At 36.9% G+C, this 24,905-nt stretch overlaps 2 protein-coding genes across 3 annotated transcripts in view; one reads left to right on the top strand and one right to left on the bottom strand.

Annotated features, from left to right (window-relative positions):
* LOC107088140 (ataxin-1-like) overlaps positions 1-10,419 on the top strand; it is a 19,779-nt gene extending 9,360 nt beyond the window's left edge. Inside the window, exons 1-3 of one of the 2 annotated variants that reach the window (XM_015380108.1) lie at positions 2,762-3,000; positions 6,374-8,079; positions 8,182-10,419. In XM_015380108.1, the coding sequence (XP_015235594.1) occupies positions 6,532-8,079; positions 8,182-8,637 (2,004 nt within the window). In that variant the 5' untranslated portion in view covers positions 2,762-3,000; positions 6,374-6,531 and the 3' untranslated portion in view covers positions 8,638-10,419. Of the gene's footprint in view, positions 1-2,761; positions 3,001-6,373; positions 8,080-8,181 lie in introns of those variants that run through there. The other variant, XM_015380107.1, reaches the window with a different exon arrangement.
* Positions 10,420-10,619: 200 nt separating this feature from the next.
* Positions 10,620-21,997, bottom strand: LOC107088154 (interferon regulatory factor 4-like). The gene is made up of 9 exons (XM_015380136.1): positions 21,843-21,997; positions 21,133-21,428; positions 19,614-19,809; positions 19,436-19,503; positions 19,019-19,073; positions 13,025-13,126; positions 12,538-12,924; positions 12,328-12,446; positions 10,620-10,851 (listed from the first exon to the last, which is right to left on the bottom strand). Exons 2-9 carry the CDS (start codon positions 21,301-21,303, stop codon positions 10,747-10,749), a joined length of 1,203 nt encoding a protein of 400 aa, XP_015235622.1. The 5' UTR covers positions 21,304-21,428; positions 21,843-21,997; the 3' UTR covers positions 10,620-10,746.
* Between the last annotated feature and the right edge of the window lie 2,908 nt (positions 21,998-24,905).

Here is a 24,905-nt window from a genome sequence, read left to right as displayed (position 1 = left end):
AGAAAGAAAGAAAGAAAGAAAGAAAGAAAGAAAGAAAGAAAGAAAGAGGCAGAAATGAGAGATATGACAAAGAGTTTACATCACTAAATGACTCAGGGAGTGCTATAAATGACTGGTAACATGAAGGCCTTGTGTGTTTGCTTATGTTTATGTTTGTGTGTTTTGAATGTATTTAATTGCCTATGTTGGTTCCACTACTAAAACCCAGTAGTCATTTCTAAATCTCGGTACTGTATTACATACTTCTGCGAACAAGCCATCCTTATTTGTCTCTTTTTCAGTGTGACTGGACTGTCATGTGCAAATTCATATCAAACAGGACCACATGCTATGAAATTATTCAGGTTATATAGTGACTTTAAAAGTAGTAATACCATCTGAACAGTTTCACATTTTGTCACCCTAAAACCACAGAGCTAAATGTATTATATCGGGATTTTTGTGATGGTTTTGCATAATTTTGAAGTAAAGTTTACTTTCGTCATTCACATCTTTTAAGAAATAAAAAATTACGTTTTAAAAGATTGCATGCAGTTGCCTTTTATTTGATACATATAAACACAATTTCTATAAGATAGCATTTGAGAACAAAACACATCATTATAAACCAAAGAGCAGACAGCTCAGATAAAATGTTGTAAAGAGGTCAAAGTCAAGGATGTGAGAAAATTTCAAAGCTTTGAACTTTTACTCTAAGAAAACTTACTGCTACTCTTTCAAAATCTAGAACTTATATAAAAGGGGTAAGAAGACAGTGATCAGAAACCTACAGTAGTTTTTATTTTTCCACCAAGCACATACAGGATAAAGCCGGCATGTTGAAGAAGGGGCTCTAATCACATGAAATCAAAATTAAACTTCTTGATCTACATGCAAAATAATGTGTTGGAGAGCATTATCACAGCCTATCTCACTAAAAAAAAATAAAAAAATCATACATTTCGTTTTTCCAAATTGCAGTTTGAACTGCTTCATGTTGGTCTGTCACAGAAAAGCTCCCAAAAATGCACTAAAGGTTGCAGTTGCAGAGGGGCAAAACTACTGGACATCTTTAATTGATTTCCCAGTCTTGTTTCTTTCCAGAGTACCAGTATATTTGTTTTGATGTGTTTGGTCCAAAAATTGAAATAAGTCAATTATGACATATTTATGCATCAAGCTGCTTTATTTACAGCAAAGGTAACTCTAAGGTGGATTTCCTTTTGAACAGTTTCATGAAGAAATCATTTTCTTCTGTAGAATATTTTTTATATAGACAGCTCTGCAGTCTAGTTAACACTTAGTGATTCGTAGACTTCATCCATACAAACTTTTCCTATGCTTTGCTCGTTCATTCTTTTTCTAAATCAAAAATAATATCATGTCATGAATAAATACATTTAGTGCAATTATTACTGTCTTTTTTATATATGAGTTTCAACAATTGTATAGCATTCAGATGATTTCATTTTCATTTGGCTCTGCAGCTGTTTGGCCCTACATCCAGGATGTTCCAAAATTCTTCATTTGTATTTCTGCCCACATGAAACATTTGCTGGAGCAGACAGCAGCCGTGCCCACACAACCTTGGTGTCTATCATCTTCAGTCAGCATTTGCTTTGAAAATAAAAGTAACATTCTGTAAAATGTCAGAGGTGATGTTTTTGGCAGTTGTCACCTCCCAGTGAGGACGTTTCGACGTGGGCTTCCAGTTGAATTTTGTTTTCACACCTCCATTTCTGATTAACCCTTCTGTCTGAATGAGGTTGAGATGTTAGGTGAGTTTAACATTTTGCATGTGGGTAAAAGCCTGTGATAGGTTCGGCATTTTAGATTAAAAAAAAAACAAAACACAGGACTAAACCTTTATCTGGGTTTGTTTTCTGTCCTTACATGTCTCTTGATTGTTTCTGTTCTTTGAATGAATGCTACACTCACCAATGGAGTATTAATAAGGCGAGGCAGCCATACCATCACACTCCACTCGTACTGACTGAATCACTGAAGCAAATCATTCAGAGCTCCCCTGTAGCGCTGCTGTGTGTGTCTGAACTTGTTTCAATGTGTGCATCTGTGTGCGTATGTCTGTGCAAGTATATAAAGTCAAATCAAATGTATTCATAAAAGCTCTCTTAACAAGCAGGTTTGTCACAAAGTGCTTTGATGAGAACAAAGGACACAAATTCAGATGAGTGCATTTGTGTGTGACGGCGAGTGTGTGTGTGCTTTTCTGCATGTTTGTGTGTTCTTGATGGATGTGAGGTTTAGTTTTGAGTCAGAGGCAGCAGCAAAAGCCTAAGTCTGAGAGTGTGTGTAGGATGAGCCTCCTACCACGTCCCTCCCTGTCTCATCAACAGTTTTTCTGCCTCCCCTCCATCCCTTTTCTTCTTCTATGTGTCAGCATGTCTTTGGTAAATGTCATTACAGACATACATTCGTGATTTTATTGCTCTTTCACGTACTGATAAGCAAAAAATTATTGTATTTGATAAGAGAAAATGTTAGAAGAAAGAGAGTTTGCAAGGAGATCGGTAATATGCATTCTTAACTGTGCATAGATGTGAGTGTCTGTATATGTGCGTATGCATGTTTGTATCCCTCACAGTGATTAAAGCAAGTGGGCGGCAGCAGCAACTGGTCTGCCTGTGTGGCTCTGCATAGCAGACATGTTTCTCACTGCTAGATATTACTCATTTCCTCAGCCCTTTGCACACACAAGTACACACACACATTCTCTTGACACACAAATGCTCACAAGCACAACAGACACAGAGACGGATAGCAGACTCTCAGTTTTTCCCTTCAGTTTGGTGGGCTTGCTGGTGTTATTTCACTTGCTCAGAGATCAGAGGCAGGGCGTAGCTGCACGCTGCTGATATCAGCGGGTCTTGGGACCCGTGGCAGCGCTGTGAAGGAAGCACTGTGAAACAGTAAGGAGCTGGGAGGTGGGCTGACCCCCCTGGGAGGACTAGAATATGAATGAGTGCCAGCTCTGGGACATCTCCTCACCCCGGTACCAAGGTCAGTCTTACATCAAACCAGTTGCCAACTTCATCCAGCTGCTTGTTTTAACCCAATTTCTTTTGGCTTAGATCTGTTCTTTGCTTTTCTCCTACTTTTAATGCGAATGACTAAATATTTCAGGTTTTACATGAGCAACAATTCAAACATCGCACTTCTCTGAGGTTTGCAGTCGTAACTCTGGATGCATGTTTCTCAATTCTCATTAGATGCATGAAGAGAAAAGGCGGGATGATGTAGACTGATGCAGAAATATGCATGATTTTTTTTCTTTTTTTTTTTAAACAATTTAATATTCCGATAACATAATAACATTTATTTCATTTACTTTTCATCCTTTTAAGATAGGTTGCATGAAGGAATATGTAACATTATGATGCACATTTGAGCACTCTTTTCCTTTTAAATGTTTCTGTAAAACAACAGTAGCTTCAGTTAAACTTCAGCTTAGTGTGTTTGTCTGCACAGTGTAGGAGTATTCGTTAGGAGATATTTCTTTTCAAACTCCTCCACATGCACAATTGTACTCTTTGTTTTGCTGTGCTCTTTTTGTAAATTCATATTAAGTTTTTTTTGCTGATGCGGGTGTAAGAGTCATCTGAGGACAAACTTGAAAACCTGATTTTCATTATTGATTAAGAAATCTCTATTCCGGACATCATTATCAATCTAGTGGTAACATTTAAATTTGGATAAATTATTTTGACCAGTTCATTCTTTAATGTTATTACTTAGAGTTTTTTTTCCAACTCTTATAATATCAAATCTTATAGTAAAACATATAATTTTTTATTTGTGCGATATTTTTTAAATCAGTCACAACGTAAAATGTTGATAAAATAAAATGTTTATCATATTTGTTATCAATTGATTGCACTAGAATTACAGTTATAATTATCTCTCAATTATCTCTTTTTTATGTTTTGAAATGTAACCTAAAAGTGAAACGGATATTTTTTTCCAATTCATTTTTCTTTTTAAACTGTTGTTTTCTGAGCAAAGCATATTGAAATGACATTTTATCGTAACGTACAGGGTGTTTTTAATCATTGTTTTAAAAACAATCTTCTACTGAAATGCTAAAAATAAAACAACCATGTAGAAAAATAAATATAAAAGTCCCTGTCTTTGTCTTTAAAAGTCGCTGGTAATAATTTGAAAGATTTAGTTTAGTCAGTGTTTATATCTGAATTGCATCTGGTCTTTTTTTTGCTGCATAAGGCTGATAGAAAATAATAGTGGAAAAACTGATTTTGAGACAGTCCCGCATTTTCAGCGACACACTTAAGCAAAGTTACTCCAAGACTCCCTGACTTTTCTTTGTGGTATGCATGAGTTTAGCTGTTCCTGTATGAAGCAATTAAATATGTTCTGTGTCTTAAAATCTATAAGATATGCCAACATAAATGTAAAAGCTAATTCTCTTTTATTTGATAAAATATATTGGTATCCTGTAGTTGGAAAAACAGCAAAAAAGATGAGAGTGCATTTCTAGCAATTAGTATGTTTGCTTGCTGACCCCCTAATAGAAATATGTAACACATGATTTTTTTTTACTTTTTATTTTTGCCAAGTTTACTCTGATCCTTCATCAGACCCCATTTCTAAGTGTGCCTTAAGGTATGGGTTGGGTTACAAACATCTGCTGAGTTTAACAAGGCTGTTGGGGTGAACTCCAAATCTCCAAAAACACTGTAATGGTTGGATAATTTGTCCGAGCTTTACATTCCCTCCGGCATATCAAACCATTTATGAAATATTATATGGTCTGAAAGATGGACTGCTACCAGCATGGAGATATACATCAAGAAAGAGTGATAAATAAATGTTTTAAAGTAAATAAATATGTAATGCATATGAGTTATTACATAGTAAATTAACTATATTTTCTAAATCTTGTATTTAGTCTGAAATTTAGGAGAAAAAAAACTTTGAAGCCATTTCAGAATGAGTCCTCAGTAAAAAGAATATGAAAAGCAACAAACCTGCTACATCCATTTCTTATCGGGTGTGCATTACTTTAATGCTTGCTGCATTTTTTTTGAGGTGACAAGCATACATCATTACATTTTTATTGTTTATAACAGTCGAGAGCTCTCCCCACCCCTTTATTGGTTTCCAATAAGATGCCCTAGCAGCCTGTTACACTTGGTCTGTTTTTAGACCAAGTCTCTTGATGTGCAGCAGCACACCCGCCTCTCCGAAAAGTATCCTTGTCTAACCTCTCTAACCAGCTGGATGTATATGAGTGTGTGCATATGTGGGGACACAGTTGCCATGGAGACAGTGTGACGGATGGTGAGACGGTAGGGAGTTGGTTAGCAGTTGACAGACTAGCGGGTGAGTGTGGGGCTTGAGTGGCCGGCAGCTGGAGGAGTGACATGTTGGAGGAGAGAACGGCTGGACCTGCAGCCATCATTTCAAAAGGGCTCTTTTAAAACACTAAAGGAAGAATTAGTGGAGCACCCCCGCACTTCTCACTGAATGAAGTGAGGCTGGAAAAATCTCTGACACATTTGAGGGCTCAAATACAAAGACATTCACATATTTTTTCCAAAAACAATAAACAAATAAAAATGATAATGACAATTTTTTACAGATCAACAATAGAAAACATGTCTGCAAAACAAACACATGCAGTGACACATATCCAAACCCCTGCTTTAGCATCTGTTTAATATGCAAAGACACCTATCCCATGGCAATATCAACAGTGATTGTGTCAGGTTTTGGAGGGCAATGACAAGCTATGTCTATCAATGGGTGAGTGTGTACAGCTGCTAGAGGGAGTATTTGTCTTTTATTGTCCATATGTGCATTGGAAAGTGAAGAGTTGAGGGGGTGTTGGTAGTAAGCTTATGTAGAATACAAAGAGCACCCGAGGGTGTCGTGGGAGTGGATTGTGAAAGTGGTTCAAAAGCATTTCTAAATATTCCAATCATTCCCCTACAGTCAGAGATGAAAACTCCTGCTGTCAGGCCTGCATGTGTTTTTGCACATATGTAGAGTTCTGTCTCTGAACTTCACTGGCTGCTAAATGTATTTTTAGCTCGCTTGTGGGAGTAATGTGTTTGAATGAAATAAGCAAGATGGGTAGTTTCATTTGCACCGCACTGGACATAGTAGGTAATGACTAATTAGCAACAACCATAAGAAAACTACAAGTTTCTAACCTCTTCAAAGTAGTTTGGAAGAAAGAGTGAGTTATTTCGCTCCATCTGTCTGGTACAGCTGAATGTTTGTTTGTATGTCTGACCATACTGACAGCTAAGTCTTAACTACAACTGATGCCAGGACCTAACAGACTGTTCTTTCTCAATGTTCACACTTAATCTCTCCTACTTCTGTCTCTTTCTTTTTTGCTCTTCTCTAGGTGAGTGGTGCTTCAGTGCAAGAGCAGCGACAGCAATCCAATAGTGATGCTGTGTATTTGCCTTCCCCTCTGTGTGCACCCCTCATTTTCTCGTGAGGCCCATGTGACCTAGCCTACACTGACGCACAGGGGGCCCCCACTGCTGCTGGAGCCCACCCATGAATCCAAGCCCTGATCGCAGCAAAGAGCGCCTCCCTCCTAAAAAGAGGGAGTCTCGACAAGGATCTGCAGAACACCAAGTTCCTCTGGATGACTTTAAGCCACCTGTGCCCTTCAGGAGCCGGCATAGCACTAATAGAGGGGAGGGAGGCAGGGAAACCAGTGACCGGGACAGAGTTCTGTCTAACCCAAACCCCCATGTCCTTCACAGCCCTCCTGCACCAGGCCTCCATGTTCCATTACCATGGCCACTGAACTACTCTTCAACCATTTCTCTTCCGCTTTTCCCAGGTCAGGTCAGCGACAGAAGGACCTCAGGGTCTCCTGCCTGGAGAGATGATCCACTCACACCACCTTTGCCCCATCATTCCAGGTGGGTCAGAGGGGAGGGAACCTTGTCTATGCCCCCATCTTCTTCCTCATTTAAGACCCCTTTTCCAGCTACTACAAGAGAGATGTGGTCCTACATTAATACTGGTCGTCGGGATTATAGCCCCTCTCTCTTTTCCCCTTCATATCTGTTTAACCCTCATTCTTTGTATCCCCAAGACCCCAGCTTAGTTGAGGCAAGAACTAGGTGCATAAGCAAGAGGCCAAATGGTTTGGATGGGCCAGGCAGCAGGACTGCCTCATCTTCCAGACCTCTGCTCACTGGAGAGTATGGGAATAATAGCAGCAGATCTAGGATGGAGGTCAGTCCTTATACCTTGCATGCAAATGGAGGACGTAGACAACTGGAGGAACTATCCTCCCCTGTTCATTCTTCAGGAGTGTTTTTGTCAGACTCTCAACCACAAACAAGCCCAGATCCACATTCCTCACTGCAGGAAACACATCAGTCTGGGAAGACCAGCTCCACATCACTCCCTACTAGTCCACACAGCCTTGGACCAGACCCAAGGGCAGGAAGAGGTGGGCTCCTGGACCATATGGGAGCTACACCTACTGAGACACAAATATATTACTCCTTAGGAACAGTCAACAATCCAAGCCTTTATACCAAGACCTACCCCCTCTCTAGCTCCTCAGGAACACTTTCATACAGTCTGCATAGCGAGCCTGGTCCTAGTCAGCACACCCTAAGAAATTCACCACAGTCACCCCTGAGTCTGCCTAACAGCCATGACAGGCCGCAAAGAGATTGGGTCAGAGACCCTGAAAGAGACAAGGTGGTCCAGAGGGACAGGGGTAAAGTAAAAGAAAAACCATTACAACACCACAAAGACCAAGAAAGAGACATTGAGCATGAAAGTCGATGTAACAGAGACAGAGGGAGATATTTTTCTCCTTCCACTCCTCAGACTTTGTCTCCAGCTCCTCATCAATCTCCCTCTGCACTCCTACCTCATTTTACCAAGGGGTCTCTTATTGAACTGGCCAGTGGGCGGTTAAAACGCATTGAGGAGCTGAGGACTGAAGACTTTCTGAAGAGTGCTGATACATCCCCAGAGTTCCACCTCAGTACCTGCACTGTTCTTGTGATTTCTCCCAGCAGTACACAGGGTTTCAGTCACCTTCAGGTTCACCTCACTGATCGCAACTCTCAGGTGAGCACTCACTGGGATCATATGCTTCTTTTATAGAGATGAATAGTTGTCACATTAAATAATATCTCACTAACAATGAATTCCTGTTTTTGTTCTATTCAGGAGTTACTGCAGGTCTTGGTGGAGTACCCCTTCTTTGTGCGAGACCAGGGTTGGTCATCCTGTTCTCCTCAGAGAACTGCACAGCTGTATGGCCTGCCCTGCCGTCAGCTTAGTGAGGGTGATGTTTGCCTGGCACTAACTCCAATGCCCACCCAAACTCAGCGAACACCCAGTCGTACTAGCTCTAGGGCCCATCGCACACAACTTCTCCCAAGAGAGTCAAGCAGCTTGCGCAGGGAAGAGATGCCACCCCCACCACCACCTCCTCCTCTTCCTTCCCAGCCACCCCTTTCAACACCAGGCCCTTCTTGCCAACAGGCTGCAGACAATCCTGCTAAGGAGCAGCAACGGCCTCGTAAGCGTCGTTGGTCTGCACCGGACACACTTTCCTCAGCCAGAACTGATAAAAGCCTCCTGGATTTACCTCATGGCTCTAAGTTAATGAAGTGGCAGTAGAAACTTGCACATGGACACACTTATAAACATACACAAGCATATACACACCCTCCTAGTCTCTGTTGCACCCATCAAGACAAACAATGGAGAGACCTCAAGGCAGGGTTGCAGGGAAGGTATGCACAAGAAAAGAAGACACAAACACAAGTGATTCGTCAAGTCCATCAATCTGTAGCCACTGTTGGCCCTTCTCATTTATTTCCCTTTCCTTATCAAATTTATTTCTTCTCTTTTCTCCCCCTTTAATTCCCATTTCCTAAGAAGACTAGCAGTGTGCAGGTCAATAATATTCTTTACCATTTGGTACCTTGTAGTGTTGGCAATTTTCTATTTAATTTGCATAAAATTATACTTTAAAGTGGCCATCTATCAGTTTGCAAAAACAAAACATCCTTTTTATCACCGTTTTAAAATAATACCCAATTTTACCCAAGGTATTCCCAAAGGGACTGTATTTGAATGACTCAAATAAACAATATTTGTAAGCAGTAGGTCACCTAAAGGCATTTAAGCTTGTCAAAAGGACATAATCTATGATTTTGTTTTTTCAAACTGACCTAATGGCAGTTGAGGAAATAAATAAACCCAGAGCCTATCACTTAACTTTCAGGTACTAGGCAGATTTACATAAGAATTTGCCATTTTTAGCATATCTCCATAATTGCCCAAAAACGTACCGTATAACCAATAAAATAAATGGCCATGGCATTAGATAAGTTCATAAGAAAGTATGAACTTTTTTTTTTCAAGATTTACAAACCAGAAGCAGAAATGGATGAAATAATGTGTAGGCTCTAAATTAGTGTATGAATTGGTGACGGGTTAAACTGACTCAGAGATGGAGCAGGAGCTAAAAGATAACTCAATGACTGTACAAAGACACTGAAGACATTTAATGAGACAATCAAGCACCTGTCTGTGTTCACTCTGTTTTTGTTATGGTTGTCCAACGCAGCAACTCAATGAAAGTAACTACTGCAGGGTATTTACAATCAGTGTTATGAAAGCAAACGTTATTGAGGAATTGCAGATATATATCTATATAGATATATATCTATATATATATATATAAACATTACAGATGTTATATACAGTAATTATGCTAAAAAGATTTAATGCAATTTCTGTCAATCTTGCAATGCAGTTTTTTTATTATCTAGTGTTTTTGTTTCTTGCTTCTGAGCCGATGTCTTCACACCGGCCTGGGCAGGCAAGGTGAATGTATGAGCAAATCTTCGCCTTTTTTTCTAATTCTCCTCACTGGGAGTCATTTTAAATGGTTGTTCATTAAAGCATTACTGTCCAATATGTTCTTAACATTATCTCTGAGAAAGGGAGAACACTAATGAAAACTGCGTAACAGACAATCCCACCCACACAGACAGGTCTGTGCCACAAAGCCTCGACACTCATGGTGTTTTTCCATTAAATTCTGAATGATGGAAGGAGTAAAAAAGGTGCAGAATGGCTGAAGAGTAATGGTGCTAATAACACGTTGGAACATGATGCTTTGTGAATGCTCTTGACCCCTTTGTGTACTGTACGCTTCCGTCTCATTTTTTTAATGTACTGTATATGTTCAAAGGCAGGGAAAAATGATGAAAGTATTTTAAACTCAGATACGGGTAAATCATCTGATTCAGCACTCTCTTTCACTTTAGTTAGTTTTCTTTTTTATTTTAAAAGAGAAAAATATGACTTGTTATTTTATTTTATTTTTAAATGTTACAGCTACAAAAATGTATATTTTTAAAAAATTGTGGATCTGTTATATATGATGTTCGCTAGAAATAAATGAAGAAAAAGCTTTATAGATTTAATCCCCTTTGTCAATTTATTCTGCATATTTGTTCTAGTAGGAGAAAATTAAATTATCATATTTTATGAGTTTAACTTCAAAAAGGGAGGGAGAAAAACATTCACATTATAAGTTGGTTATAAGCAAGCTTTGAGCAAAAATTACAGCCGCTGCTATATATATATATATATATATATATGTAATCTTCTTCAATGATAGTAATGTTGTATTATTGATGTTGGTGATTACAAGGATGGAGATAAAGTTCAACTGTGTACTGTCCATATCTAGTCAGGAATAAGGTGGATCTCTCAGTCTTCTGACATATTTTCTTCTGCACTGAGGGTAGCTTTCTGATGTTTTTCCTCAGCTTGTCCCAGTCTCCGTAACAGTTCCACAGCAAACAGGGGAACAACCTGGCAAACAAGTAAACAGAGAAACACTCAAAGACTGTGACTGTAAGGACATCTACTGGCCAAAAAAGAGGTTCTTATCAGTAGCACATTACAAGAAAATAAAATACCCAACCATGTAATGAAGACTAAGTTTCTGAAAAATCATGGATCTACCTACCGCCCTACCTATCTATATATATATATATATATAGTTATATATACATACAAATACAACAAATAAGCCATGAAAACGACTGAAATCTAAAACTCTAGAACTCTATCCCGCTTCCTATCAGTGCCAAATATCAACTGTAGTCCTTGATTGTCTTATAAAATGATAAAACGTTTTAAACATTATCACTTTGAAACAAACCCCTGGAAGTAACTATAGCAATTTTTCTAAACTTTGCTGTGTTCCAGTGAACTTTGGGAGGATAATCTGGCAGTTGAAAGAACATTTTTCTACATATACATTATATGGGGGAGTGGCGGCCTAGTGGTTTGGGAATTGCACTTGGGTCCCAGAGGTTATGAGTTCAAGCCCCACTCCCATAGACTGCCACTCTAAGTCTGTGAGGAAGACCCTTAACCCCACACTGCTCGCCATGTGCCGCAAAAAGGCAGCCCACTGCTCCCCAAGGGAATGGTTTAAATGCAGAGTTCATTTTGTCACTTTGTATTTGTGACCTTGTAATGAAAATAAAGTTGAATTCTATTCTATATAAATTGGCCACAACCAGGAACTCGATGAAATGTTTTTGAAAGAGTAAAAGAAATCAGTTTGCAAGAACCAAGAACTACTTTTTTGAGGGTCTCAAAGACTTGGAGTTTGCAATGTAACCTCAGTGTATCCCCATCTACACCTGACGGATCATCTGGAGATTGAGCCAATAGACAATAATCCCAAACAAACTACCAAGAAAATTGATTATTTCAGAGAAAGAAAAATAGAGCTGTAAGAAAGGGCTTAAAGATGCGCCCTGTGATTGACGACAAAAAAACCAACAAAACAAACAACAACAAAAAAAGAACAATCTTGGACCTCCATTCAAAGTTTGAAGGTTTGTTAGGAAAGGGGTAAAAGTTTTTCTCCATTCACACTGAACACGATGTGACAGCAAAGAAGCGTATGCTGCTTCATCTACAACGCTTGTCTTCATTAAGGTCTTATGTGCAGCTGGAGCATATTTCAGCTTCCAGATCTATTTTCATCTCACCAAAGCCCAGTTTGAAAAACTACCATCAATGCCTGCATATCCTACCAGGACATAAGCACATAATGGGCCTCTCTCTGATTGGGCACATCCACAAACAAAAGTTCAGATCTTTCAACTCAAGCATCGGATGCCTAGCGAAGCACCTCAGATGCATGCAATGCTCCAGCTGCTCGAAATCTGCTGTAGGAGCTTTTGATGTGCATCAACCGTAGACTATGCATGTACACCGGCTACTCCTGCTGCTCAGATTGTGTTCTTTTTGTGTTCTTGTCCAACTTACATGTGCTATTATGAGCTTCCTGGTTTTAGGTACATTTTGGTCTGGAAATTCTTCCCCAAAGCAGAGCTCGATCTCGTACGAAGGTGGTGGCCCCTTTCCTCGTAAACTGTTCTGAAGTGCTGTGGAAACATTAGCTTATATTCTTAGGTTGATGTTTTAAACAGAAATAGTAATTTAATGAAATTCTATAGCATGAGTCTTCTGTAATACCATTTAGAAAAGTGGGTATGTCCAGAAGCTTGCAGGTCTTTTCTCGTTCAAGTTTGTTCGGCTTGTCAGAGTGCTGGGCCAAGGGACCACTCCAGTACACCCTGCCCTGGCAGAAGCGCTTGATAAACACCCCATCTGGTGCCACCCACAATAAAACACCCCTTTCCAGGTGACAAAGAAGGCGGTTCATCGCTTCTACCAAGCTGGCTGGAAGAGCTACAGAGCCCGGGGAGGGAAAAGAGATCTGCTGGGCAGAGCAGGGTCCATAGATCTGTTCATTTCCCAAAGGAACATGCCCCTGGAGGATAAAGCATCCATCTGGGCTCTGGGTGGTCAGATTCGTCACCGTCTGGCCATGGTACACCAACTTCACCTGCATGCGAAAGTCTGTACCCACAGAATGCAGTTAGCATGATCAAAATCAACATAAAAAAATGCATATGTGCTGAGCTAGTCATTTTTCAATGGAAATATCTACTTTGCTTACCAGTTATATTTAGTGAAGGGCCGAAGAAACTTATTGGAGGAGGCTGATTTAGATTTTGCTTCTCAGTTACTTCACAGTACATATGCTCCCTCATTAGGTCATCTGAAGCAGAAACAGAGAACATACTCAAGAATGTCCATGTGTGCATTAAAAATAATATTCAAATAGACCGTGAAAAAGAAACAAAAAAAATCTATTCTAGACTTAACTTTTTATGTTTTAGGCCAGTAAGAATTATCTAAATTATTTTTATTTGCTTAATGTCAGAATAACATGAGGTAATTTTATCTATATATCTATATAGTATATATGGGCAAAGTCAGAAATGTTCCTACATTGAGATTATATGCTGCAAAATAATCCTAAAAGATTCTAAAGGACCTATTTTTCTGCAGGTTGCTGATAGGTTGCTCATTACATCTGAGTTAAACCAGGGCGTATCTGTGGATGCATTTTATGGCAACTCCTCAAACTCTTGTTTTTGTAAGGTTGTAAGAAGATCAAAAGAAAAGTGACAGGTTATCATGAAGATTTCTGTGCCCCTGAACAATTCCTTTCTAAATTTGAAAACTAAACATCATCAGTACATTCAGGCATCCTGCTTAGGAAATAAACTGGTATTATGTTTCTTCATAGATTAATATATTTCTTTTCTAATGGAAGAAATACCCCAGTTTCCAAAACAGATGTCATTGTGAGAATATATTATGTTGTTTTAAATCAACTGCTTAAAGAAATTAAAGCTGCTAGAGCTTAATTTTCTCTTCTAAATGCCAAATGAGCAAATAGATAATTAGTATAAAGGTGGTCTAAGGAAAACCAACTTAATGCTTTGGTGTATTTGATGCAAAAGGCCGATTTCAGACCATTAAATATTTGTGGGCAGAGCTAGAAAGCTGTGCACTAATACATACAAAGTCTTATGCGTTTGACTCTACAGTTTTGTCAGAAGGAGTAGATCAGAATTTCAGCACTGCTAGGAAAGATTTGAGGAAGGATAGGATACCCAAAATGTTTAACCAAAGTTGTATGATTTAAGAGGTAGTTCAAAGAAACACTAGAGAAAAAAAACTGAACTTAAGAAAATGAAAAAAACCTTTAAATAGAAAACATTCCCTCTTGACTTGGCACTAAGAATATTTAAACGAGTTGCATTATCCTAATTGATAAACAAGTAGAAATTGTTGTTGCCCTGAAAATGCAAGCTTTGAAGGAATTAAAAGATCAGCTGTAAATACAACCAGAACCCAAGAAACAGGCATTTTTATAAGTATGTCTAAATTCAGGACATAGCTTCATTGCATCTACTGATTGTGGATAAAAGTTTAACGAAAACAGTTGATCTACATTAAATCTACTGTAGTGCACTGATATGCTGATGTTATACTGAAGAATTATTGGACCATAATTGATTCAACGCAAAAGCCCTTAAATATGATAAAATATCATATTATTCATTAACGGTGATATCATATTTCGATTATTTCAATAAAGATTAGAGTCTATTATTACAGCACTGATGATATTTCATATTTTATGCAGTTTCTTTGTATTTTACTACATATTTTAAAAAAGTTATATTAAAGTTTAGTACAAATGGAAAATTGATTGCCATCAATTTGTCTGTTTTGGACAGACTTTCTGGGGCTTTTATTTTGTTTTTATTGATATCCTGATGATATGATATCGACAAATATTACGACATATTTCATGATATGAACTTTGGCAATATCATTAATCTATCTCTGCTATAAAACTTTAAAAGAGACAATTATCGCAGGGAAACTTTTTTGAAACAAGATATTTGTTAGTTTGTTCTTATGCCAAACAATCAAAAGAGCTTTTAATAGATGCTAGTCATTTTGTACTTTTTCTGCATTTTTTTTACCTTTATGAATACAAGTAAATGTCTTTGAGACAAAAAATAATTCCTTTAAAATTAAAATGAAGGGGAAAAAAATAAAATAAACAGGCAGGTATTTTTTCAGCTGTTGCTAAAAAAAGATATAAATCCAGGCTCTTAAAGCTGAAGGTTGTAACATTTTCCACCTTATTAAACATTTATTTCATTCCCTGGAATGTGTAATATCATCTTTAGTTTATCAAACATGATCTACTTTCAAAGCGAACAGCATGACTTGTTGAAAACTAGTGCATGCTGCATCATAACAGCCAAACAAAACTAAAAGTGAAACCTAATGTATGATATTGCATTACAGTCATTTTCAAATTGAAAAAGTATGAACTAATCTAAGAACCTCTCTCTCTTCACAGAGCAGTAATAGGCTCATTATCAGTGATAAGCTTATTATATGTGAAAAACTTTTAACAAGAAGTACAAAGCTAGTTTCTGTCATAAGTACATTGACACCTTTACTAAAAAGTCATAACTATATAATATTTATTATAATACACATTAGGAAAATTTAACTAAAATTAAATAAAATTACATGTCGAAAAAATGTCAGAGTTCTTAAACCATTCACTGACTCTCTGAAAGCTTGGTGTTTTCTGATGCTTTGCAAGTATGACCAATAAGGAAACCAGTTTGGCAAGTGCAAAACACGAAATACAACCAGCCTTATAATACCACAAAAAAAGGATATTATGTCTAAAAAACCTAATCTGTATAATCCTGTGATCCTCCTGTACAGTTTATGAGGAAATGAAAGTAAGCTATTATTGCTTGATGTCATTCTGTTCTCCATTCTTCCACGCCCACCTACACGGCTACAATCACAGCAATTCCAGTCAAAGCAGATCTGGACCATTTGCCTTCCAGCTTTTTAAATTTTCTGGGTTTTTTTGAAAGATCATGCCACTAGAAACAGCATTTTTTTGTTTTTATTTTCCCTGGTTTACTTTCGTTCTTAAAACTGGGGCCCTCATGTATAAGGTGTGTTTTAAATGAATAAAAATAATCTCTGCATGAAAGTGGGCAGCAATCCATACAAGTCTTTGAACTACAGTGAAAATGTACGGAAGCCACACAAACGTTTTAGATAAAAAAAGCATTAAAAAATTCCAAATAAAATAAAATATACCATCATTTAGTTAACTTTAACTGAAGGAGCATTAAAGCTGATGTTTCTCCATGGATTATTTAATTTGGAAGGATGTTAAAACACATCAACCTTTTAGAGCACTGTAACACATCTAGAAATAACGGAAACAGCCTCAGTTGCAAGTAAACTGTAAATATGCATCCATCTGTAGGCCGAGGAGCATAAAATCTATATTTATTTTTTCCTATTCTAACCCAAACAAATTTGTGCATATTAATTTCAAACAAGTCAGATGTGATGACTAATCAGGTGGACAAATTGTAGACAATCCCACAAATATACAGTATGAAAAGCTGTGTAAAATTGTGTAAGGATTGCAGCCTTGGCACAGCTGGAGAACATTGGCAGTGGAAGTATTGGGGAGATTGGGGGGTGTTCAGAGATCCTGCTGTTAGAGAATGACGGATGACTTATAACTGCTTTAGACTGTCCAGCACAAAGAAGGTGAGGAATACCAGTTCAAAATCTAACTACCCCTCTAATTGACAGTGTGGCTATTTAACAGTCACCCTGAAAGGACCCAAAAACAGCTACACCGTTATGTACTGTATGTTGCTCAGATATTACCAGAAAATGTGCTTAAGTAGATTTGAATGGAGGATCACAGCTTTAATAATTAAACTGTAAAGGGGGTGGCGGCCTAGTGGTTAGGGCATAGAGCGTGGAATCCTAAGGTTTTTATTTAGAGCCCCACTCCCACGGACTCCAACTCTGGGTCTACGAGCAAGACCCTTAACCCTGGATTGCTCCCCAGATGCCCCACGATGGCAGCCCACGTTTCCCCATTGGATGGGTTAAATGCAGAGATAAATTTCTCCAATGAGAGAGCAATAAAATTCAATTATTATTATTATTATTATTAATAATGAGTTGCTGATGTCTGCAATAAGTTATTATTGGTTATATTGTTTAACATATTAATTTGTAGGCAGGCAGAGGAGGTTCAAAGCAGTTATGGAGTTTTATTTTCTGTAAGCAAGAAAGTATAAAGAAAAGGTGTGCAGTAACAAGTCTACACACAGTTTTATACGTCTTGTTTTTTTGTTTTTTTTTGCCAGAAGTTCTGAGATTTTCCCTACCGCCAAGTTTTAGTATGAAAGCTGGGCTCTCTTTTATGCACGAGGCCTCGGATTTCTGTACCGTGGATTTTTTCTGCTACTCCAAGCCCTCGTCTGACATCGACCAAGCTTCTAATTTCCACACATTGATGTTGTTATTATTATTTTATTTTTTTTGCCTTGACCTTAGTCTCGATTCAAAATGAATTATTGAGATGTCATAAACTCTTGCCTCCCATTCCTTAGTTTCTCTGTGAAGATAAAAGCTCCACAGCCTGAATCATAGATCCTTCTTACAGTATGTAGAACAAATAGACAGATAAAATAAAAATGTTTTAAAGTTAAAAAACAAACCACTGGACATTTTTTTTTCCAAGTTTGAAGTCGTTTCGCTTCGGATCCAGGAAGCTTTTTCAATTCAAAAATTGAAAAAGCTTCCTGGATTTGGAATGGCTATGACCTGGATGACTGAGAATCTTCACCAGCAAGTAAAAAGATGTATTCAACCATGAGCTGTTTTGTTTGTTGAACAAGTGAAAAGAAATAAGCCTGGAATAAAGGACCAACATGCAGAACCATCTTGGTAAATAATACATATCAATTTATGCCTCATACATTGAGTTTCTCAGTAAATTAGAATATTACATGAGCACTCAAAAAAGAAAAAAGAAAGAGTTTGATAAAGAAATATTTGCAGGCTGAAAAACATGTGTATGACATGTAGAGTACATAGATTTTTGGTACTTGCTCTAGGCTGCTTTTGCCTACTGTATATCAGTCTATTATAGGGGGGATGAAACTGTGGCTCTGCTGAGGTGTAAAAATAAGTCAAGATTGCTGAACAGAATTTTTAGATCTGACACCCTTCATCTGATAAGGGTTTCCAATCAATGCTCTGAAGTTTGTGTCAGTTGGGTTGATGGCTCAATGCGGTACCGTGATACTGGTGTAGTGATAATCCTTATTAAATGAGATATTGGTTCTTTTAGCAGAGCAGAAAGGTTGCAAGTCCTGCTAAAAAGTAAATCAGCCTTTCAATAACACTGTATAATTATTGAATACCTTCTAGATGAAAGTGCGTTCTACAGACTTCATAAAACTGGAGACAAACACTTTCAGATGACATGGGAACCTCTTACTGGACCTATTGTTTATCGATATCCTCTAAGCCTTTCACACTTCCTCTGGGACATTATTTCTGTATAAAATTATACATTCTACTTTCATCTAAAAAGGGGGCTGTATTATAAAGCAAACAGTCTAGATTTATTTTTCAAGCATGTTTGTCATCAGAGCTTCAGAAGCTTTGGATGCCCTCTGGACATCAGTAAAAGTCTCTACCTTGTTAACTTCTCTTTTAGATTCATTTCCAAACTTCGTTTTATATTTTGTTTTATACTTCTCCTAAAGGCGCATTTACCCATTCAGTATGTACACCCTTTTCTAGAACACTATTTCATTCCACCCAACTCTCCATTTAATGGTTTGGGTAAACCAGCATGTAAACAGCTACCTTCTTAAGTGATGCCCATGTTTAGCATACTTTCCTTGGAGGGAATGTCATTATCTGCTGGAAAATGACTATGATCCTAATATTGATTTAATTGGGCTAATGTTTCACTCTAATTTTTAGATAAAGCAAATTTGGGATTTTCATTAGAAGCCATACACATACAAATAAACTTAAAGCAAAAACTGGTTGTAATACATTATTGTGTATACAATTAATCTACGTCAAATTTACTTTTTGAATTAGGTTACTGAACACAACCAATTTTTTTTAATTGTTTTTCTTATATATTGGGTGGCATCTGTGAATGTGTGTGATAATCCAGAGGAAATTCTGACATGTTTGTGTATGCGACCCTTACCAGCACACGGTTTGTCTTCCTTGAGTACTTGAAAAGGTTTATTTTGACAGTGGATCTACAAAAACAGAAACCAAAGCTTTAAAGCATCTAATATGAATTGAAAGAGGAAGACAATATTTGTCCCCTACATAGCCAAAAACTCTTCACTACAATAACATCTGTAATCCACATAAAGTGCAACTGCTAAATTAAGAATTAGTCTATCTGTTTTTACTGTGATTGCTCTTAAAATGATTTTAATATATCATAAAGCCTCCCTGTGAAAGCCCAAATTGTTTTTAAACTGGCAGATATGAGACACACAGCCTCCACCGAATCAACCACAACGCTAAAGCTAACCAAAAGTATTCATAGTGCCCCAAGACATATTTTATAATACAGTGTATTTTAGCTGTATGTGTTCATTAACTATCTTACCTGTTTTTCTGGAAAACCAGGGCTCCTTGGAGATAGTCTGACCTGGCTGAATGCATGTTTTGGCTGAGCTGTGAAGAGGCCACAGATGGGATCCAAAACAACAGACAAATGCATTCATATCAAAACAATTATAAGAAAGAGACAAGACCAATTTTGCATCAGCTTAGTCCTGTTTTACCTGCTGGCTTGGATAGGGAGACATCGTGCTCAACTCGGTAGACCTTATAGGGCTCAGTGATGTCCAGCTGGTTGCGTTCAGGAACCTCCTGGAAATCGGTGCTCTTGTTAAGTGCACAACGGAGTCGAGTCTTCCACATTGTGGGATCAGCTTTATCCCTGCCCTCCTTGTATTTGCCTTTATACACAGCCCAGGCCTATGCATGAATAAAAACAATAGAAGATAAAGATTTTGAAAAATAAAAATCTTTCATAAAACTATTGTCTAAAATGGAAAAAAAAAAAAATTTTTTTTGTTTTTTTCCACCATAATAGTTTGATTTGAATCATTCCACAGGAGAACAGTTTATTTTCTATGTTTAGTTTACATCAGACTAAACATAGAAAACTAATTCTTTGTTGCGGCATTTAGACAAATAATATTATCACGCTTTGCATGTTCAAAATGTTTGGTCCTGCTTGATAGGACCTGGGATGAAGCAAAACGCAAGGCCAACTCAGCTTTTACACATTTAATTTCACAATTTATGAAATCTAATGGTGCAGTGCAGCTGGAACACCTGAGAAATAAGAATAGGAAAATTTATGGTAGTAAAGAAAATAGAAAATTAAAGGACCTAAAATACTTAATCGCAACAGATATATTAAATTTAACTGATTTTCAACTATAAGCTTATTGTCTAAATTTGAATAAATGTTTTAAATGTTTATCTATTTAACTGTTTGCTTTAATCTTACATTAGAGCCTGTAATGTTAACCAAATTCCTTCACCACAATACAAATGAACTTTTAACCTTAAGTTTCAGAGTATATCAGTAATTCTGCATCACTTTTGATCAAACATTTTAGTTCGTTGTTTTAATCCACAGTTTTAATCTACATTTGTAATTTTTATATTAGGTGTATAGACATTTTTAAGAGGAAAACTGTAATTTGACAATATTACTATGTTTTAAATATATTCAAACATGCCTTTTAATCTTACAGCTGTCCTCAATTATTTTACCATCACAACTATTAGGTGTGTAAACATAACTTTTTACATAAAGCCAAAGCAAATAACTATGTTAAATTAGCTTTTTGCTCACTGTTTTTTTTTTATTTCAATCAAATAGACTTATTAGGTTTATTGTATAAATGGGCTTTTATTAAATGTCTCAAATTAATAGGATTAACTCGTTTATTTATCCAGAGATAGGATCATAGCAGCTCTGATTTGATGTGTAATAGGTTTTTTACCTATGTCATTAACAATCTGTCGATGCAGGTATAAACATTTTATAACAGAAAGCAGAAAGAACTGTCGCTATTCAAATATTCTACCATTATTTAAAGCAGTTTGGTCGTCTAAGGCCCTTATTCATCTACAAAAAGATATATTTTTAATTTTAAAAAAAGTTCTAAATTGATCAATTTGCCAATTTTAGGTAAGAATCATAAGTTTAGTTTCATTCACTGATCATTTCCCAATAAGAAGTCATAGGCTTTGGTAAAAGTTGAACATAAATCAGGTATTGACCTTAAAGAGAGCCGCATCCTCCGTCTGCTTGTAGTCTTTCTTGGCTGCATGCTTCCAGGGGATCCTGAACATGGTTTTTTCCTCGTCCTCCCAGCACAGGCCTTCATATTTGCCACTCTCCACCTGAGCTATCAGCCACTCTTTTAGGTGCAACTTGGCTCCTTCATCCATCTTCAGCACATGTTGCGCCTCACAGGATCAGCGCTCCGCAGCAGAGGGGCTTCAGGACCTCTTACACCACTTTTGATAACATAACCAGATGTCTACGCTTTCTTTCTGGGACGCTCAATCTAAATCTGAAAATGTGAAAAGAGGAGGATAAAGAAGCTGCCCAGATGTAAACCAACTCAGTCCATCGAAATGTTAAATGGAGAAGTCGCAACTAAAATTCAGTGAGATCCCGCAAGCGAAAGCGAAAGTTTTAAAGCTATTTTTATGCTTTCGGTTTCCCGACTGCGCTCTTGAGAACATATAATCATTTCCAAGTAAGGTGACTTGAAATATCTGATATAAAAGCGAGCCAATCCAGTTTAAAAGCATTTAAAACTAAGTGAAAAAAAATGCATCAATTACCCTATATAGGTATCTGATAATTATTAAATTTAGTTTAGAAAATGTATTTGGATCCTAAAATAAAAATAAAAAACCTAAGAGACACCTTAAAGGTGTGATAAGGCTAATTTAATATGCTAATTAAAGAAGAGTCTTGCCTGTTAATCAGTTGCTTTTGCAGGAAGAGAATAAACCCTCACACACACACACACTAACAGGCACACACATGCAGTCACTCATAACGAAACGTTCCTGTGAAAATGAAAGTATGTGGGTGTTCAAACTTGTTTTTCTCTTTCTGTCAGACGCGCTTCCAGCTTTATTACCTAAACGGGGTGCGACCTTTTCATTGTCTGGTTCGGTGCGTAGTAGGCGTTAGAGATGGGACTGATACAAAGAAAAGAAACCATAAACCTCATGTTAGATGAAACTTAACGATAAAGACAATGAGCAGCTTTGACCAGCAGATGGCAGCATGCACCGCCTCATTATAGAAGGCCAACCTTCTTAAATTCACCTGTTTTACTTTTTGTTCACACATGCATGAAAGTAGTATCATATGGCATCTGGGCACAATAAAGCAGAGGCGTAGCCAAAAAATTTTAATAGGGGTGGCCAGTCAAAAACCAGTGTAAATAAAGAGAAACTATACTTTCCTACTACTTTCCTTTTGATTACAATTATATACATATATTTAAACATCCATGCTGTCTAAATAAAAGGTATAGTGGTCAAAATTGGGGGGGGCAAACATCTTTTCCAATGTCATTACGTAGTTAGTTTTTGCAAAAACTGTTCTGCATAACATTAATATTACATGTACTAATACCTACATTAAATTGATTTTGAAGTTATTATTAAAGTAATTATTTATCTAGGAGTAATTTCACCGAAAACTCCTAGATGACTTGCAGAGACACATCATTTTTTCTTTACCCCATATGACACAAAATTAGGGTCTTAAAAGAGCAGGAATTCTGTACATATAAACTATGATGTTAATATTTACAACTAAAACAAAGTAACTATTAATATATGAAAAATCTAAATGTTTAATAAGTTTAAACATGCCTCATGATAGTATTACTGATGCCATAATCTGTATTAGAGGGCAAGAAAAATGGTAGGGGTGGCCACAGGGGTGGTCAATGATTGGCTAAGGGTGGCCATGGTCACCCCTGGCCCCCCCATCTAGCTCCGCCCTGCGATAAAAATTACCGGCTTCAAGATTGTTAAAAAATAAAAATAAAAAATTGGGGTGAATTTGAAAATTGTGGTGGTGTCAGATGGACTGAATTGGGCTATTTGACTTTTTTTTTTCATTTCATTTTGAAAAATCCTTCTATCAGATTTACAGAGAATGGTCTGAAATAAGTAAAATAGAAAAATGAGGTAATTTAAAAAGCCCTTGTTAATATTAAAGGTCAGAGGATAATGAGCAACGCTCATACTCCTAGTCTTCTGCTTATCTGGGACTGGGTCCAGGTCCTCAGAGGGAAGCCCGAGTTGCTCCAGGACCAGCTGAGAGACATTGTCCCTCCAGTGTGTCCTGGGCCTCCTCTCATAGGGACATGCCTGAGACACCCTCCAAGGGACAAAATTCTTTCAGTTTTGAGGTCTGGGGCAAACATCTTATTCATTGTCCTTACTAACCCACTTTTATTAATAATCATTCAGCAGAAATCTAGTTCTGAAAAGAGCATGAATTCTGTATTTATCTTTGATATCAGTATATGGATGTGCAAAATTAACCACAGGGTTTTTGTTGTCAGGTAACTGTTTACATATAGAAAATTAAAATGTTAAATATGTTAGAACATTCCACTTGAGAGTATTTTATCCATTATTCAATTCTTTTCATGACCACAAGTGAGAAAAGCAATAGTAGCTCACATAGGCCTATCCATGTTTTACATTATAAATGAAGGTGGTAAGATTTTTTACAAAAAAAAAAAAAAAATACCTGAGAGAAAAATGTAGTGATCCAAGTAATCATTTAAACAGTAGAAAAAGGCCATTCAAGTACTATTACTGTAACTATCCATCCACCCATCCAACTCTGTATAACTGGGACAGACCACCAGTCCAGCATAGGCTCACCTGTGATGGACCAAAAGGTCATGACATCACATTTTAGAAGAGTTTCCAACAAACACACAGTTTCTGTAGGTGCAAATTCAGGTATTAAAAAAATACAAATAAAAAGCATGATTACAAAATAACAAATACAGGCTGAAGAAAATTTTCCTTTAATATAATAATTATGTGTAACAAAAATACTTTACAGATTAAAATAGCCTAAGTATTAACAACAAAAGTCTTGTAAATCTTATACAGAAGTAATTCACATGACTTATTCAGTTCAAATATGATATTCAATATGATGCAAGAAAGAACTTTGGAAATTAATTGTTTAGTTACTTAATGTAACTTTGGAGAGAGGATGTCATAAGCATTTTGTTTTATCAATAAAACTATTCTATCTGCCTTCTTTCTTTTTTGTGTTTTTCTGGTTAAACAATATTAATTTTCACCTTAAAGGCTTGAAATGGACCTGTTGATTTTGCCTCCATTACCATTTTCTTGGGTGGTAAATATATAATGCCATGAAGTTTAAAGTCTGTTTTCCCTTAGCATGTGATCCCTTTTCAAGAAGCTTAGAATGTATCTTTGGTTTTCATTGAACCTTTGATGGGTAAATGACAATGATGTAATTGGTGAAAATATGACATAGCTCCTTTAAGTTTGTTACGTCTCACAAAACACACCAGCTAGTGTTGCCTTTCTCCAAATTTATTGTAACAGTTCAGCAGTAAAACATAGTTGAGAAATTGGAGCGCACTTTTGAAGAGCTTAGCCTGCTCTTAATAAATATACCTTTTATACAACAGATTGTATTACAGCAGAAAAGTACAAACCTGAAAATATTGAATGTACAGAGCAACATGCCTCAAGGTGGTCTGTATTTCTAAAAAAAAATGTTCATAATAAATGAATAAAAGGCTTATGTCTAAAAAAAATGATACAGCATTCTATACATGGAAATAAAATAAAGAATACAAACGGCATCACAGGAAATAAATACACATGAGATTTTCTTTGCAAAAACAATATTTACACAGTATTATACATCAAGGGAAAGGAGTCCTGTATCCTCCACTATATATATATATATATATATATATATATATATATATATATATATATATATATATATATAT

This window comes from Cyprinodon variegatus, unplaced genomic scaffold, assembly GCF_000732505.1.
Source record: "Cyprinodon variegatus isolate N-32 unplaced genomic scaffold, C_variegatus-1.0 Scaffold208, whole genome shotgun sequence".
Classification (NCBI taxonomy): Eukaryota; Metazoa; Chordata; class Actinopteri; order Cyprinodontiformes; family Cyprinodontidae; genus Cyprinodon; species Cyprinodon variegatus.
This window is presented reverse-complemented; position numbering and strand designations above follow the sequence as displayed.

Bases quoted from the DNA above. Each gene is read 5' to 3' on its own strand.
- LOC107088154 (XM_015380136.1), bottom strand. From the start codon at position 21,303: ATGGATGAAGGAGCCAAGTTGCACCTAAAAGAGTGGCTGATAGCTCAG. The intron at 19,810-21,132 runs GTCAATACCTGA...ATTCATGCATAG, and splicing joins AGGATGCGGCTCTCTTTAAG to GCCTGGGCTGTGTATAAAGG. The intron at 10,852-12,327 runs GTAAGTTGGACA...CTTGTTTGCCAG, and splicing joins GGAAGCTCATAATAGCACAT to GTTGTTCCCCTGTTTGCTGT.